The sequence below is a fragment of the Metarhizium album genome (assembly GCF_000804445.1).
Source record: "Metarhizium album ARSEF 1941 chromosome Unknown scaffold_27, whole genome shotgun sequence".
Lineage (NCBI taxonomy): Eukaryota > Fungi > Ascomycota > Sordariomycetes > Hypocreales > Clavicipitaceae > Metarhizium > Metarhizium album.
The window spans coordinates 241163-254527 of record NW_024467601.1 but is presented as its reverse complement, the minus strand read 5'-3'; the positions used below and the strand labels follow the sequence as shown (position 1 = coordinate 254527).

The window sequence follows — 13365 nt, the reverse complement described above, 5'->3', positions numbered from 1 at the left end:
GAGGGCACGTGCTTCCAGCTCGGGAAGCCTTTTGACGTGCGCGTCGCGCTTGCTGCTGCTTCCGTCCGTGCAAACGTGTGCCGTTTCGTGGGAATTCTGGGTCCCGACTTTGTAACACTATCTACGTGGACAGGCTGTAGGCCCCGGGCGACACGTCGTCGTCGTCGTCGTGTTGCGGTAAACTAGACTCCTCATCACTTTCGAGCAAACATGACTGTGACATGATCTCTTCGTTATTTAAATTTTCGTCACACTCCCACCTACATCTATCTACAGAAACCTCTGACCACCCCGATGCAACCATTTCTAGTACGATACAAAAGCATGCGTTCCGCAGCCTCAATGTCGGGACAAGTTATCCAGCAGCACGTGTCGGGAGCTGCTGGATGAGTTTCTTATTTTTGTTTCCGTCACAACGGGCTTTTAACCCTCAAAAGTGAAGCTGGCGCCGAGCTGTTTGCATTGTTAGCACCACCGTCAAGTCCATGACCAAGATGCAGACTAAGCAAGCCCTACCTTGTGGGTGGCCTGGTCGAGCTTCTGGGTATCGAAAGAACCACCGAGACCCAGAGTAACACCCTCGCGGAGGAGGACGTTGTAGGCAAGGGCGGCAATGCCGCGGTCATTGATCTTGACCTGCACGGATTTGTCAGCCGTTGCTTTACCACGACTTCAATGTGTGGCGAATCGAACCTTGGCAAAAGAGACGGGGTCAATGCGGTACTTGCTGGCGACCTCGAGGCCGACAGCGTTGCCAGTCTTGGAGTTCCAGGTAGCCTTAGCACCAGCCTCAACCTGGCTGTTGACCTTGTGGTAGTAAGAGGCGGCAAACACGCTCAGGTTGTCGGCGGCAGTGATGGCAGCGATGTACTGGGGGGCAGCGTATCCAACAGCGGCGCTGTACGTGGTGACGGCAGCCCTGTTGACGTCGTAGCCGGCAGAGGCACCGGCGAGGAAACCCTCGTGGCCAACAACGGCGTCCACGTTGGCAACGGGGCCCTTGAGCAGGTCGAAGAAGGCGCGGCCGTGAAAACCGGGCTGCTTGAAATAGAGGTTGAACCTGGCGCCCTTGCCGGCGGTGGCGGGCAGGAAGTTGAAGAGACCCTCAAGTTTGAGGCCCTTGGCGAGGGTGTCGTTGACCTCGAGCTTGGTGTCGAGAGCGTTGGCCGTGTTCCAGGTTTGAGTCAGGGTGAGGCCTGTACGCGTACACCACGTTAGCGGCTGAGCGTAGCCAGTCCATATGCGGGCGGCCAACTCGAGCGGCCAGTCAGCGCCGGACCCGAGAGAGCACGAAGGGGGCAGCCTCGTCGTCCACCGGCGAGACGGCGCGACCTGGGGCGGGGGGCGTTTTACCAGAAGGCTTGTCCGTGTATTTTCCCTCAATCTGTGGCAATATCAGCATTGGTCACGACGCAGGAGCTGACACGAGCTTCCAAACGAGAAGGCAGCTGTTCGAAACTAGAATTGAGCGGGAAGCAATACTCACAGCCGCAGAGGTGACCTTCTCGTGGCTGGACTTGCCCGTCACCTTGAAAGCGACGCCATTGGGGGCAGTGTCCTTGAACTCGAAGGTGGTAGCCGACAGGTGATAGAAGTCCTTGTTGAGGAGCTACAAGGGAACAAGAGGCAAACGTCAGCAAACTTTCTCCTCTCTGCGCAGATTACGCCGGCCGGTACTAGTCGGAAGTCGGCGAGCTCAGAGCAAACGACCATGGCAGGGAACTGGGGAGAAAAACGCATACGTCGTTGGCCGGCTTGGCAATGTCGGAAAAGGCGGGGACAAACATGTTGACGGAAGATGGAGGAGGGCGAGAAAACATCAGAAAGAATCGGGTCAGGACTGGGACGCGGGAGACGGGAGAGTGATGGAAGAGAGCGATGAGGGTTGTGAGGGTGACGCGAGATGCAACAGGCAAGAAAGAAGACGAAGGGAACTTTTCTGGACCCAGGGAAAATGTCGGGTCAAGTGCGACGGGAGCTGATTGGCTGGCTGCTGGAGATCCGCCCGGCAAGGCCAACCGTTGGGGGTGGGCGCGCCAGCACGGAGCAGGGAAACGGCGATGCAAGGAACAAGTCGCGACTCGCCACCACGCAGGACTCATCAGAACATCAGACATCTGCCTACGGACCAGAGGGCGGCGGAACGAGGCAAGCAGCCACAGTCATCATTCGACCGTCTCTCCGCATGCATCTCCAGTGTCCGCCGCCGTCGACACGAAGCGTCCTTACAGGCCGGGCCAAGTGCAATCACCCTTTGATCATGCACACGCGCCATGGCCGCCACGACGAATTACCTGTTTATGCGCTCCCGCCAACACCGCCAAGGGGCTTTCTTCGTGAGACGAGCCGCGCCAAATGCTGAGACCTGTCGACAGGTCTATCGCGACTCTGGCGCCAAGCAGGGAATGGCCCACGTGGACGGCACCGCGCCCAACTCTGGCGCTGTCACTTGTCGCATCGTCCGGCGTGGCTGACCTTGAGACCAGACCTCGCTCTTTTTCCACGTCGAGAGTGCCAGCCTCCAGGACTTGGATTGCTGCCGTATAACATGCGTATATATGTATGTGTGTGCGTGTGTGCGTGTGTGCGTGCGTGTGTGCGTATTTATTGCTTCCAATCTGGAGCTACCACGAGCTCATTCATCTGCGATCCTTGGCTTTCAATCTAGTGCTCATGGCCCCGCTTCCTTCATCGTGCAAATTTAGGGTACTATTGCGTACGTATTGGTATCGATATATTCCATATATTCCAAGCATAGTAGACGCTCCGTCTCACGCGGAGCTGCGGCCTGCTTCGTGGTCAAGACCGTTATCGACACCGCCCATCCATGTATGGCACGGTGCATCCAATTTTTTTTTTTTTTGGTTGTTGTTATTCGTTTTCCACTGTTAGTCCTCACAGTCATCATAAAGAGCTCATGTCGCAACAAAGTTTCAAGTCTATCTATGCATACTCTAGCCAGCCTACCATACCCAAATATTTCCCCAATGACCAAGATACTAGTCCGATGCTCAAATATCGACCCGTCACGCAAATTTCTGAATCTTCGTAGCTCAAATGTGTCCCTGCTGCCGGGTAGACACTTATGGGATATCCCCATTTATACAGCGTTCTCATACTTGTCCTTGTGGGTGGAAATAGCTCTAAAGGCACATTAGTCACAAAGACCTTGTCAATCAGTCCAAAGTATACACACCTTCCACTTGGATCGGTCTGCTTGGACCAAGTTGGCGTCCAGCGCAGAACGGTCGACGCACACGAAGGAGGGAAGTGTTCGTCAAACATCAGGCGATACCAGTAACTTCACCTTGTGTTAGCACGTTGCCCGTTTTAGTAACATCACCCCGACTTACGCCTCTTTGGTGTCGGGGACATCAGTGCCCCATTCCGTCTTGGGGTTGTTCATCATCTCGTCTGTAACGTGAAGCTCAGCGTTGTCCTTGAGGGCGTCGATCCAACCATAGCCGACACCGTCAGAGAACTGCTCCTTCTGGCGCCAGAGAATGTGTTCGGGTAGGTAGGGAGCAGTGTCGGGCTCGTCTGAGGTGTCAAAGGCCTTTCGAAGAATGTACTTCTCCATGCGGTCCTTGGTGATCATCTTGTCCCGAGGATCAATTTTCATCGCAGTCTCCAGGAACTGGAAGGAAGTCGTCAGTCCGCTATCTTTCTTCGCAAATCGAGACTCAGCTTGCCGCACATACCTCCTTGTCAAGGAAGGGAACTCGGGCCTCCAGACCCCAAGCGGAAGTAGACTTATTGGCGCGCAGGCAATCAGCGTAGTGCAGATTCTTAACACGACGCACAGTCTCCTCGTGGAAAGCCTTCTTATCAGGGGCAGCGTGGAAGTACAAGTATCCGCCAAAAATCTCGTCACTGCCCTCACCGCTCAGGACCATCTTGACGCCCATAGCCTTGATCTTACGTGAAAGCAGATACATGGGAGTAGAGGCTCGAATGGTGGTAACATCATAGGTCTCAAGATGGTAAATAACATCAGAAAGAGCGTTGAGACCGTCCTCAATGGTAAAAGTCATGACGTGGTGCTTGGTGCCGAGGTATTTGGCGACTTCGAGGGCAGCCTTGTTATCTGGCGATCCGGGAAGACCAATAGAGAAGGAGTTGAGCTGGGGAAGGTAGGTGACAGTAGAGAGGTTGTCATCGTCGTCGATACCTACAAGGCCCTCGCCCAAATCAGGGTTTCCTGTAGGCTCCGTCGCAGCGTTGGTCGCCAGTGCCCTTTGCTTGAGACGAAGAGTCTCGCGCTGGGCAATAGCAGCAACCAGACTAGAGTCCAGGCCACCGGAGAGCAACACACCGTAGGGAACCTCGGCCATAAGTCTCTTTCTCACAGCCTTCTCCAGGGCGTGGCGCAACTCCCTCAGGTCGACAGGTGTTGAAGGGACATTGGTGGGATCCCACCACGTGGGCTGGAAGTACCGCGTTGTCTGGCCAGTTTTCGAGTCGAAGACGTGGCCAGGGGGGAACGCAACAATCTTGTCGCAGACGGTGTGAAGGCACTTCAGCTCGGAAGCAAAATATACGGTCCCTGGCTCCTTCCACGTCCAACCTTGGTACAAAGTTGTGATACCAATGGGATCACGGGCAGCAATGGTTCGATCTTGCCCCTTGTCGTATAGCACAAAGGAGAACATTCCATCGAGGTGGCTGGGGGCATCAAGCCCGTACTCCATATACTGTCAAGCAGTACCGTCAGTTGCCATTTGTTTTTCTTCCCTCAAATATGGTGACCTAGAATAAGGGCCAACGCACCAGAGGGATAATGACTTCGCAATCGGATGTAGTCTTGAAGGGGTAGACATGCTTCAAGTGCTTTCGGATTAGGCGATGGTTGTAGATTTCACCGTTGACAGCAAGTACAAGCGATTCGTCCTCGTTGGTCAGAGGCTGAGCGCCGGACTCTGAGATAGTCGTCAGCCCACCCACACATTGAACCCGTGGCAATCAAAGCACAGTACCTACCAATACCAACGATGCTCAGACGCTCATGGCATAAAACTGCGCAGCCACGGATTAGACGTGAATCTCAGCCAGTGTAGACATGCCCTTCAACCTACTCGTGTTGTTGGAGATGATATTTCCGCCTATATTTGTCCAGCATTAACAATTACTCGAGTAGTCCAAGTCCTCACGGACTCGGAGGATTCCTTGTGGCTCGAGACTCACTCCAATCGGGGCCTCGGTGGCGGATTCTGCAGCGATCGGATCAGCAGGCGCTGTCAGGAACATGGACAAACCGAAACTTACTGCTTGGCAAGGCGCAGAGCAGTGGGCTTGAACTTCTGAATGCTTGGATGGCTGGCGATTACGCTCATCAGCAACCTTCTTGACTGCTTGGCCATGTGATTTTTTGGTGACTCGGCTGCGCACATCGGCCCATCGGACTGCCCCTCCAAGGAAGTCGAAAAAGCAACCAACTGCAATCGGGAGGAAGGAGCGACTGCGGTACGTACCAATGGCAGGCGAAAATTCCACACATGATGACTGCCGAGCTTCAATGGCGAAGCTACGAACAAAGATGTTGGAAAAAATGTAGTACGGATCGAGGATGTGGAAAGAAGCCAAAGGATGGAGGGGAGGAAGAAAAGCCCATTTGGTAGGGAAACGTAAAGCTACCCACGACTCCATACTACAGCCCAAGTTAACCGGTGCTCGTCAAGCATGAGTCAAGACCAAGAGCGGCATCCAAGACTGGACCCGCACCAAAAGCCAGCAAGACGGATGACTGAAAAGTGCTGGAACGTAGATACAGCCCATTTACATCCAAACTATCAATACGACGACCCGTACTTCAATCATCAATGTCTTTATGAATTACTCTACCTTTTTCTGCACAGCTTACCAAGTACACAGGCCAGTTGCTCAGAAGTTGGAACCGGCCGACTTCGGCGGAACGGTCAATGCGCGCGACATGATTGGTGCGCGGCCAACAATGCATTCCAAAACTTGGAGAGACCATCTCTCGAGTCTATGCAAATTTTCCATTGCAACTTCTTCTTACCAGTACGTCTACTGCTGGCCAGAGTAAAGGGAAACCCTTATATGGGAAGAAACTCCTCGCGGCCCCTCCATCCTGCTATACGAATCATAGAATAAAAACAAGCAAGCAAGCAAGCAAGCCCTTGCGCTGCACAATATTTAGGGGCTTGTGTGGTGCATGAGTGCGACAAACAACAGAAACATCACGTGGTATCAGTATGGCAATTGACCGCATAATAAGGGACTTAATATGATTCGTATCTAAAGGCTGTAGAACGAGCAAGCTCTCTGTGGACATTCCTTTCCGTCTCGCGCCTCTACAGTCTAACTACCACCAGGCGCTAGACTTGAAACGAACTGTATGAAACCTAAACCTAATACGCCTGTCGCAAATTCGTTAAAATAGATGGCGGCGTCCTTTGTGTCGGGGATATCAGCCTTCACAATGTCAACCGTGTGTAGTCTGATGGAACAATCCTCCCCAAACGCCTGAGCCAAATGCTTTGTCTGAGATGTAACAAAGGTTCATCACTTCCGTACCATGATCAAAGACCCCTCAAGGCGCTGGGTTTTCGCGCACAACACGGCGGACTCGCTTTTCGTATTCCACTCTATCTCTCTTGAATAAATTGTACGCATCGGCCTGGGCAGGCGACTCAGGGTTCGGGTCGTTTAGGAGATCCTGGATACCCAACAAGATCTGCTTCACGGTAATCGCCGGTTTCCATGCCTCTTCTTCGTTGAGGATGGAAAGACAAACGGTGCCTGAAGGGTAGACGTTTGGATGAAACAGTGGGGGTACAAATTTGCCTATTCAGGAGTGTTAGCTAAATCGGCCACCCGGTTCCTCTTCCACATCTTACATTTCGGTGGTTTGGTGGGATATTCTATGTATGGACAGTGTTAGCAGAAACTGCCCGACAAATGGTCAGCCGTGTCACTCACCCTCTGGGAACGCAATAGTCAGCTTGAACAGGCCACCTTCCCAGATGGTCTTTTCCTTTCCAGGAACACCGCATTCCCAGTTCTTCAAGTCTAAAACTCCCTCCTTTGTACGCGCGGGCTTGGCGTAAAAACCAAAGGGGTGGTCACGCCGCCACTGCTTCCTGCGTTTCTCGTCAGCGCCCGTCCAGCTTCTGGCACACGCATAACTCCGTCTACCTACCGCTCTTCCTGTAATCGATTCTGACATAAAGCCATCTCGAAATCGCTCGAGAGGAACAATGTGTAGACACGTCGTTGGTCGAAGATGTCAGGTTACGGGCCGTCGAAACCGTGTTTGCGAGGCTATCAAGTGAGGGGTCTGCGCTGCGCAAAAGGAAGGGGGATGTAGAATCGCACAGCCACACGGTCAGTGTTGGTATCCTTGTCGTCTAAGGGTCTTCAGGGTGTACGACTGGAGGATGAGCTTCGTTGAGATGAGAAACCAACGTCAGCCTTTTGCGACAAGTCGGGGTTGCAAACACTAGCGGAGGTGAATGGTTATGAATGGCCGAGTGGAGACGTTTTGGAGCTGGAAGGGCGGCTGATTAGTGCCCGAGAACAAATTGAGAAGGCGAAGTACAGAGCCTGCCAGGCGGTCGGTCGCTCTTTCCCTGCCTGCATGTCCCTTCACGCCGCCACCTTCCATGGCACGCGCGCAGTCTCCACCACCAAGCTTCCCTCGGCTCGGCAGCAAACCTAACTAATATTGCGCGGCTTTGCTGAACCGGAGGGATGGAGGGGCATGACAACCCAGCATCGTACCGGCAGACGCAAGCCTCCGTCTCATCCTCATACAACATACTATCCGATTACAGTATGATTACGGTGTCATACTTGAATCCCGACACTATTCAATCTCCCTGAACTTATCGAGCAGGTCGACGTCGCTTTGCGGCAGATCGGTGCGATTCCACCTCGTCAAGAAGCCATTTGCATGTGGAGATCTGATATTGGACTCTGAAAGCGCAGACGTCGACGCTATGGACGCAAAGCCTGCCGCTCCAGAGGCAAGCAAGAAGGACGATGTCGAGGTCAAGGCAACGGGTGCGAATGCCGCGGCAGCTGAGGCCCCAAAGCCGGCTACAGCAGCCGAAGACGTGCCTGATCCGGATGAGGATGACCTAGACGACTTGGATGGTGAGACCGCAAGTCGAGTTCTGTCAGGAACTTAGACAATCGCAGAGCTCTAACCCCGTTTCAAGATATGCTAGATGAATTTTCAACCGTCAAACTTGAGAATGGAACCAACAAGCCCACTGAGTCTGGCAGTGCCGGCGCTTCAACCTCAACACCCAAGCCAGGTGACGCCACATCCACCAAGGAGCCGCCAGCTGCTGGGGAGGAGCCATTTTCAGAAGAAGACTTTGCCAAGCAGCTTCAAGCCGGCATGGCTGACTTGCTGGGCGAACTGGAGCAATCGGTATGCCGCTGCAGACATTTCCACAACCGGGGCCATTCTCACAAACTAATGAAATTTCAATCTTAGCCCGAGATGCAGCAGCAGTTTGAGGACATGTTCAAGCAAATGGCTGCTGCCTCGGGGGATGGAGCACCCGGAACAGCGACAGAGGGTTCCTCTTCCGCCAAAGCCGGACCTCCAGGCGCTGCCGCCGAAGCATCCTTCCAAGAGACGATCCGCCGGACCATGGAACGAATGCAGGCGTCTGGGGATCAGGCTACGGCCGCCGCAGCTACTAGCGGCGGTGACGATTTCATGTCGGAGCTGCTGAAGCAAATGTCCTCTGGCGATTTCAGTGGTGAGGGCAGCGAGGAAGAATTCTCCAAGATGCTCATGGGCATGATGGAGCAGCTTACAAACAAGGACATCTTGTACGAACCCATGAAGGAGCTCGATGACAAATTCCCGGAGTGGTTCGAAAAGAACAAGGCTTCAACCGCCGCAGAAGATCTCAAAAGGTATGAAGAGCAAAGGGTTCTCGTGAGAGAGATCGTAGCCAAGTTTGAAGAGAGCACCTACTCCGACGGCAACGCCTCCGACCGCGAGTATATCGTCGACAGAATGCAGAAGGTACGTGACGGCCCCGTAATTGTTTGTCAATGTTGCCACAGGAGTCAGTTGACACCTTTGACAGATGCAAGCCGCTGGCTCACCGCCGTCGGACTTGGTGGGAGACATGGCATCAGCACAAGAGGCATTCGGTGGAGCGGATGATCAATGCAACCCGCAATAGATATCCCGGTTGTTTCGATATTCCGAATTTCCATATCCTTATAACTAATACCCCATATACACAAGCTTCGTGCAAAATGACCAATAAGTACAATATCTATCAATTCCAAAAACAGTCTGATGAGTCCGACCTGCCCGACGCCAATAGGATGAAGCGCCTAAACTCCTTGCAAGTTTTAATACATGGCAATCACAAATGGGTTGGGGAAATACCACGGATGGTTCGGCTCATGACATATCCATATGCTCAGCAGAGGGTGGTGCTTGTGAACATGCTTGTTCTTGAGCGATTAGCTCTGCAAACACATCATCATACTCCTCGTCGGATAGTACAGGCGATGAGGGTCCCTGATCAAGTTGACTATGTTGCTCGTATGAAGCAACCATGACTTCGAGCTCTTCTTCCTCCTGACACACCACATCCATCGCGTCCTCGGGCTCGTGGTCGTCTTCATGGCTGCTTTGGAACTTGTGATTATCCTGAGATGCCATGGCGTCTTCTAAATCCGTCTCCAAGACAGCTGGCGCATCATGCGAAAGTCGTCCAATATCAGCCAACAAGCTATTCTTCAGGAACTGCGCGACTGTTAGGATACGTTGACGTTTCGAATGGAACAGCAAGTGCTGGCTGCAATCGTACCTGCCCCTCGATGTCTCTCCTCCGCCATGCCCTGTCATCCTGTTTTTGCCTCACACTCTGCAAAAAGTTGCGCCGTCTTGACTCCTGTGCGTCTTCCCGCTTGCGCAGTAAGGGGTTCTTGCGCACCGGACGAGACGCGTATCTGAACTTGGGCTGCTGGATAGGCGATGACTGAATTTGTCTCCGGGAGGAGAAGGAGACGTTTCCGTCGACGGAGTATAGGGGCGACGAGGGGCGGACAGGTGATGAGGAGAGAGGGGAGGACACATTGGGTCGGTGCTCCAACCCGAAGCTGGGTGCTGCAACGGAGAGCATGGTGTTGGTCTGTGGCGGCGTCGAGTCGTTTGGACGATTAGGCATGTGCAAAAGCTGACCGGCTTATGATGGGGATGGTAAAACTGAGCTTGTCGAGAGGGGAGCGTGCCGGCGGACAAGGGCGGGATGACGTGAATGGTTGAGGGCGTTGATAACTGAGGGTCATGGTCGTAAAATCAATTAAGACGCGTTCAGAAACAGGCGCGCAATCACGTGGCGGGACCTCAATATAAGCGGCAAAGGTCTGGCAAGTAACTTAAGTTAGGTACCCAGGCACTGAGTACCTACTAAGTAGGTACCTAGGTACTTAATGTAAGTACGGAAGTACGGAGAACTTAACTTGGCCAAGTACGGGGGGTCGCTGCTCCCTAGAAGCTCGCGCTCCAGGCAATCGATAGCTGCCAACCCCCGCAGCCTCCGGCAGGCCCGGGCGCTGGCCGCGCTGACTCTCGGGGGCAATCAGCAGCAGCCCACGGGCGGCGGTCCTTCCGTTCCCAACCGATTGAGAGCGGAGGCGCCTCGGCGAATCACGGCGTGACAAAGAAGGAAAAGCTGATCTTCTGATGACGCGCCCCAACTTTTTCCGTCGCGAGTGACTTCTCCCTCACGCCATGACCTCGCTTCACCATATGTTTTAAGATGGGTGTCTCGACCTCGCTGGCAACCGCTCGATTCCCGTGAGAGAATTTGACGGCGATATTCCTCAATGCCTGCCAGGATCCTCTTTTGACCCCAACATTCTCCAAAATGAGCGCCCTTGCGGCCCCCCGAATAGCCTCCCGGCTTGCAACCAGAGCATGGACGTGCTCAGCTTGTCAGAGTCAATTGGCCACCGCGAAACCTTCCCCGTCTCGAGGCTTCAGACAATTTGCTTCGGCGAGAGCCTCGCCACAAGGGGCCGGCGGTAATGGTCGTAGAGGGTCGCGATCCCGCAGAGCGTTGTTGCTCGCCTCTGCCAGTGCGGCTGGTGTGGCGAGCACAGCGCTCGTTTTCACAGATGAGATAAGAAGTAGCTACGAGTCTGTGGAGCGGACTGGTAGAGTTGTTTCGGCGCTAGCCATTTGTATTAATGAGTAAGTAGCCGGCTTCCTGGGAACTGCATCATGTGGCCGTAGGGTCTATGACTCATCGTTTTGGCAGCTACCGTACAACACTAAACGCAAAGGCCACGATACTCGACGAGGAGGAACAGACCAACATCTTGCGAGCCTGTCACAAACGTTGCGCCGAGAGAACTTTCAAAGTGTTGGAAAGGAATGGCGGCATTTTCATCAAGCTGGGGCAGCATTTGGTAGGAAAAGCAGTCCTCCATCTCGACGGCCTCCCAAGCACAGACTAACAGTGTCCTTTTCTCTCTTTCCAGAGCGCCATGAACTATCTTTTGCCGCCCGAATGGACAACGACTTTCGTCCCGTTACAAGACAAGTGTCCCATCTCGTCGTTTCAATCCATCCAAGACATGTTTCGCAGGGATACTAATGGAGAGCTATGGGACATCTTTTCTGACTTCTCGAGCGAACCCATTGGCGCGGCCTCTCTCGCCCAGGTCCATCTAGCGACTCTAAAGGACTCGGGTCGCAAAGTTGCCGTCAAAGTGCAGCATCCTGACCTTGAGGCATTTGCGCCATTGGATCTCGCCCTCACCAAGTACACCTTCTCTACATTGAAACGATTCTTCCCCGAGTACGACCTCGAATGGCTTTCGTCCGAGATGGAAGTATCACTGCCAAAGGAACTCGACTTCCAACAGGAGGCAGACAACGCCAGGCGGATGAAGGCGCATTTTGCGAAATTGCCCGAACTGCCTCTCGTGGTACCCGAGGTAATTTGGGCCAAGAAGCGTATCATTGTCATGGCCTGCGAGTCCGGTGCTCGGCTTGATGACCTCGAGTACCTGGACAAGAACGGAATCGACCGTGACGAGGTGTCGGCGACACTGGCACGCATTTTCAACGAAATGATTTTCGGAGACGGCGCGCCGCTGCACTGCGACCCCCACGGTGGAAACTTGGCCGTTCGCAAGAACAATACTCGCCGGGGCATCGGACGCGGCCCCAACTTTGATGTCATACTCTACGACCACGGTCTCTACAGAGACATCCCGCTGCCCTTGCGGCGCTCTTACGCCAAGATGTGGCTGGCAGTCATTGACGGCGACATGGACCGCATGAAGAAGTACTCGCACGAAGTTGCCGGCATCAGCGACCAAGATTTCCCGCTTTTCGCGTCCGCCATCACGGGACGCGACTTTAGCGTCGTCAGCAACCAGGGCTCTATCCTGCAGACCCGCAGCGCCGACGAGGAGCAGAACATGAGCTCGTCCCTCCAAGAAGGGCTCATTGTCGATCTGGTGCAGATGCTCAGCCGCGTGCCGCGCATCATCCTTCTCATTCTCAAAACAAACGATTTGACGCGAAGCCTGGACGAGAGCCTACAAACTCGCCAAGGTCCCATTCGCAGCTTTCTGATCCTGGCGCGATACTGCACGCGAACCGTCTTCCATGAACAGCTGGAGCAGATCGGCAACAAGGGATCACTCCTCTGGCCGCCAAATGGCCTGAGAGTGTTTGCTGCGTGGCTGGGCTACATGAGGGTTGAGTTGAAGCTGGAGGCTTTTGAGCTCTGGCTGGGTGTGAAGCGGATGCTGGGATTGGAGGTGAAATTCCGCTAGGGGCTCGCAATTGTCGAGTCAGAGTTGGCAATAGAGCGCATGACGGCGCACCATAGACTGTGTGTGTATATACTAGAGTGATGAGGATTATAGACAATCAGAGCAAGAGCAGTCGGTCCTTTGTACGTGAAGTGCTGCGCTGTGGGATGTCTGATGGACAATGGACAATGGACAATGGCTTCGCTTTCACCTGTACAGATGGGCGAACGAGTGCCGAGAGGAGGACAAACGAAATACTTTAGGTGAATGGGCTGCGAGATGATGCGGTAACAGCCACCACGAGATTCCCAAAATGTCTGAAATGCAGGACAGCAGTGTGTGCAGGAGAGGATGCTTTGCGAAAGGAAAAAGAAAGAAAGAAAGAAAAGGGACTCACGGACAGGAGAACCAGGGTCCGGTTATACTGAGACGGGCAAAAAGACACATCGTGGTTCCGCCCCGGGCTCGAACCGGGGACCTTTCTCGGTGTTAGCGAGAAATCATGACCAACTAGACCACGAAACCGAGGGGAGCTTGTGCTGGTTCCAGCTTTACTTGCATCCAAGATCCCTTCAGCTGGCTATTGGG

The 13365-nt window shown here is 53.8% G+C and overlaps 6 protein-coding genes across 6 annotated transcripts; 2 read left to right on the top strand and 4 right to left on the bottom strand.

The window, feature by feature from the left end:
* Positions 1–423: 423 nt before the first annotated feature.
* On the bottom strand, positions 424–1787 carry MAM_07122 (outer mitochondrial membrane protein porin; the record flags this gene model as incomplete). The annotated part of the gene is made up of 6 exons (XM_040825920.1): positions 424–453; positions 517–636; positions 694–1196; positions 1354–1384; positions 1487–1609; positions 1743–1787. The coding sequence occupies 6 exons, from the start codon at positions 1785–1787 to the stop codon at positions 424–426; spliced, it is 852 nt and encodes a 283-aa protein (XP_040676139.1).
* A 1313-nt stretch (positions 1788–3100) lies between these two features.
* Positions 3101–5360, bottom strand: MAM_07121 (asparagine synthetase; the record flags this gene model as incomplete). The annotated part of the gene is made up of 9 exons (XM_040825919.1): positions 3101–3143; positions 3197–3301; positions 3354–3637; positions 3702–4694; positions 4771–4919; positions 4981–5016; positions 5076–5102; positions 5185–5210; positions 5266–5360. 9 exons carry the CDS (start codon positions 5358–5360, stop codon positions 3101–3103), a joined length of 1758 nt encoding a protein of 585 aa, XP_040676138.1.
* Positions 5361–6553: 1193 nt separating this feature from the next.
* Positions 6554–7197, bottom strand: MAM_07120 (Ubiquitin-conjugating enzyme/RWD-like protein; the record flags this gene model as incomplete). The annotated part of the gene is made up of 4 exons (XM_040825918.1): positions 6554–6807; positions 6861–6884; positions 6943–7103; positions 7163–7197. 4 exons carry the CDS (start codon positions 7195–7197, stop codon positions 6554–6556), a joined length of 474 nt encoding a protein of 157 aa, XP_040676137.1.
* A 764-nt stretch (positions 7198–7961) lies between these two features.
* Positions 7962–9173, top strand: MAM_07119 (peroxin; the record flags this gene model as incomplete). Its single annotated transcript, XM_040825917.1, has 4 exons — positions 7962–8118; positions 8184–8401; positions 8468–9010; positions 9075–9173. The coding sequence occupies 4 exons, from the start codon at positions 7962–7964 to the stop codon at positions 9171–9173; spliced, it is 1017 nt and encodes a 338-aa protein (XP_040676136.1).
* A 227-nt stretch (positions 9174–9400) lies between these two features.
* MAM_07118 (uncharacterized protein) lies at positions 9401–10127 on the bottom strand (the record flags this gene model as incomplete). Its single annotated transcript, XM_040825916.1, has 2 exons — positions 9401–9748; positions 9813–10127. The coding sequence occupies 2 exons, from the start codon at positions 10125–10127 to the stop codon at positions 9401–9403; spliced, it is 663 nt and encodes a 220-aa protein (XP_040676135.1).
* A 1369-nt stretch (positions 10128–11496) lies between these two features.
* MAM_07117 (abc-1) lies at positions 11497–12798 on the top strand (the record flags this gene model as incomplete). The annotated part of the gene is made up of 1 exon (XM_040825915.1): positions 11497–12798. The coding sequence occupies one exon, from the start codon at positions 11497–11499 to the stop codon at positions 12796–12798; it is 1302 nt and encodes a 433-aa protein (XP_040676134.1).
* Positions 12799–13365: the final 567 nt, after the last annotated feature.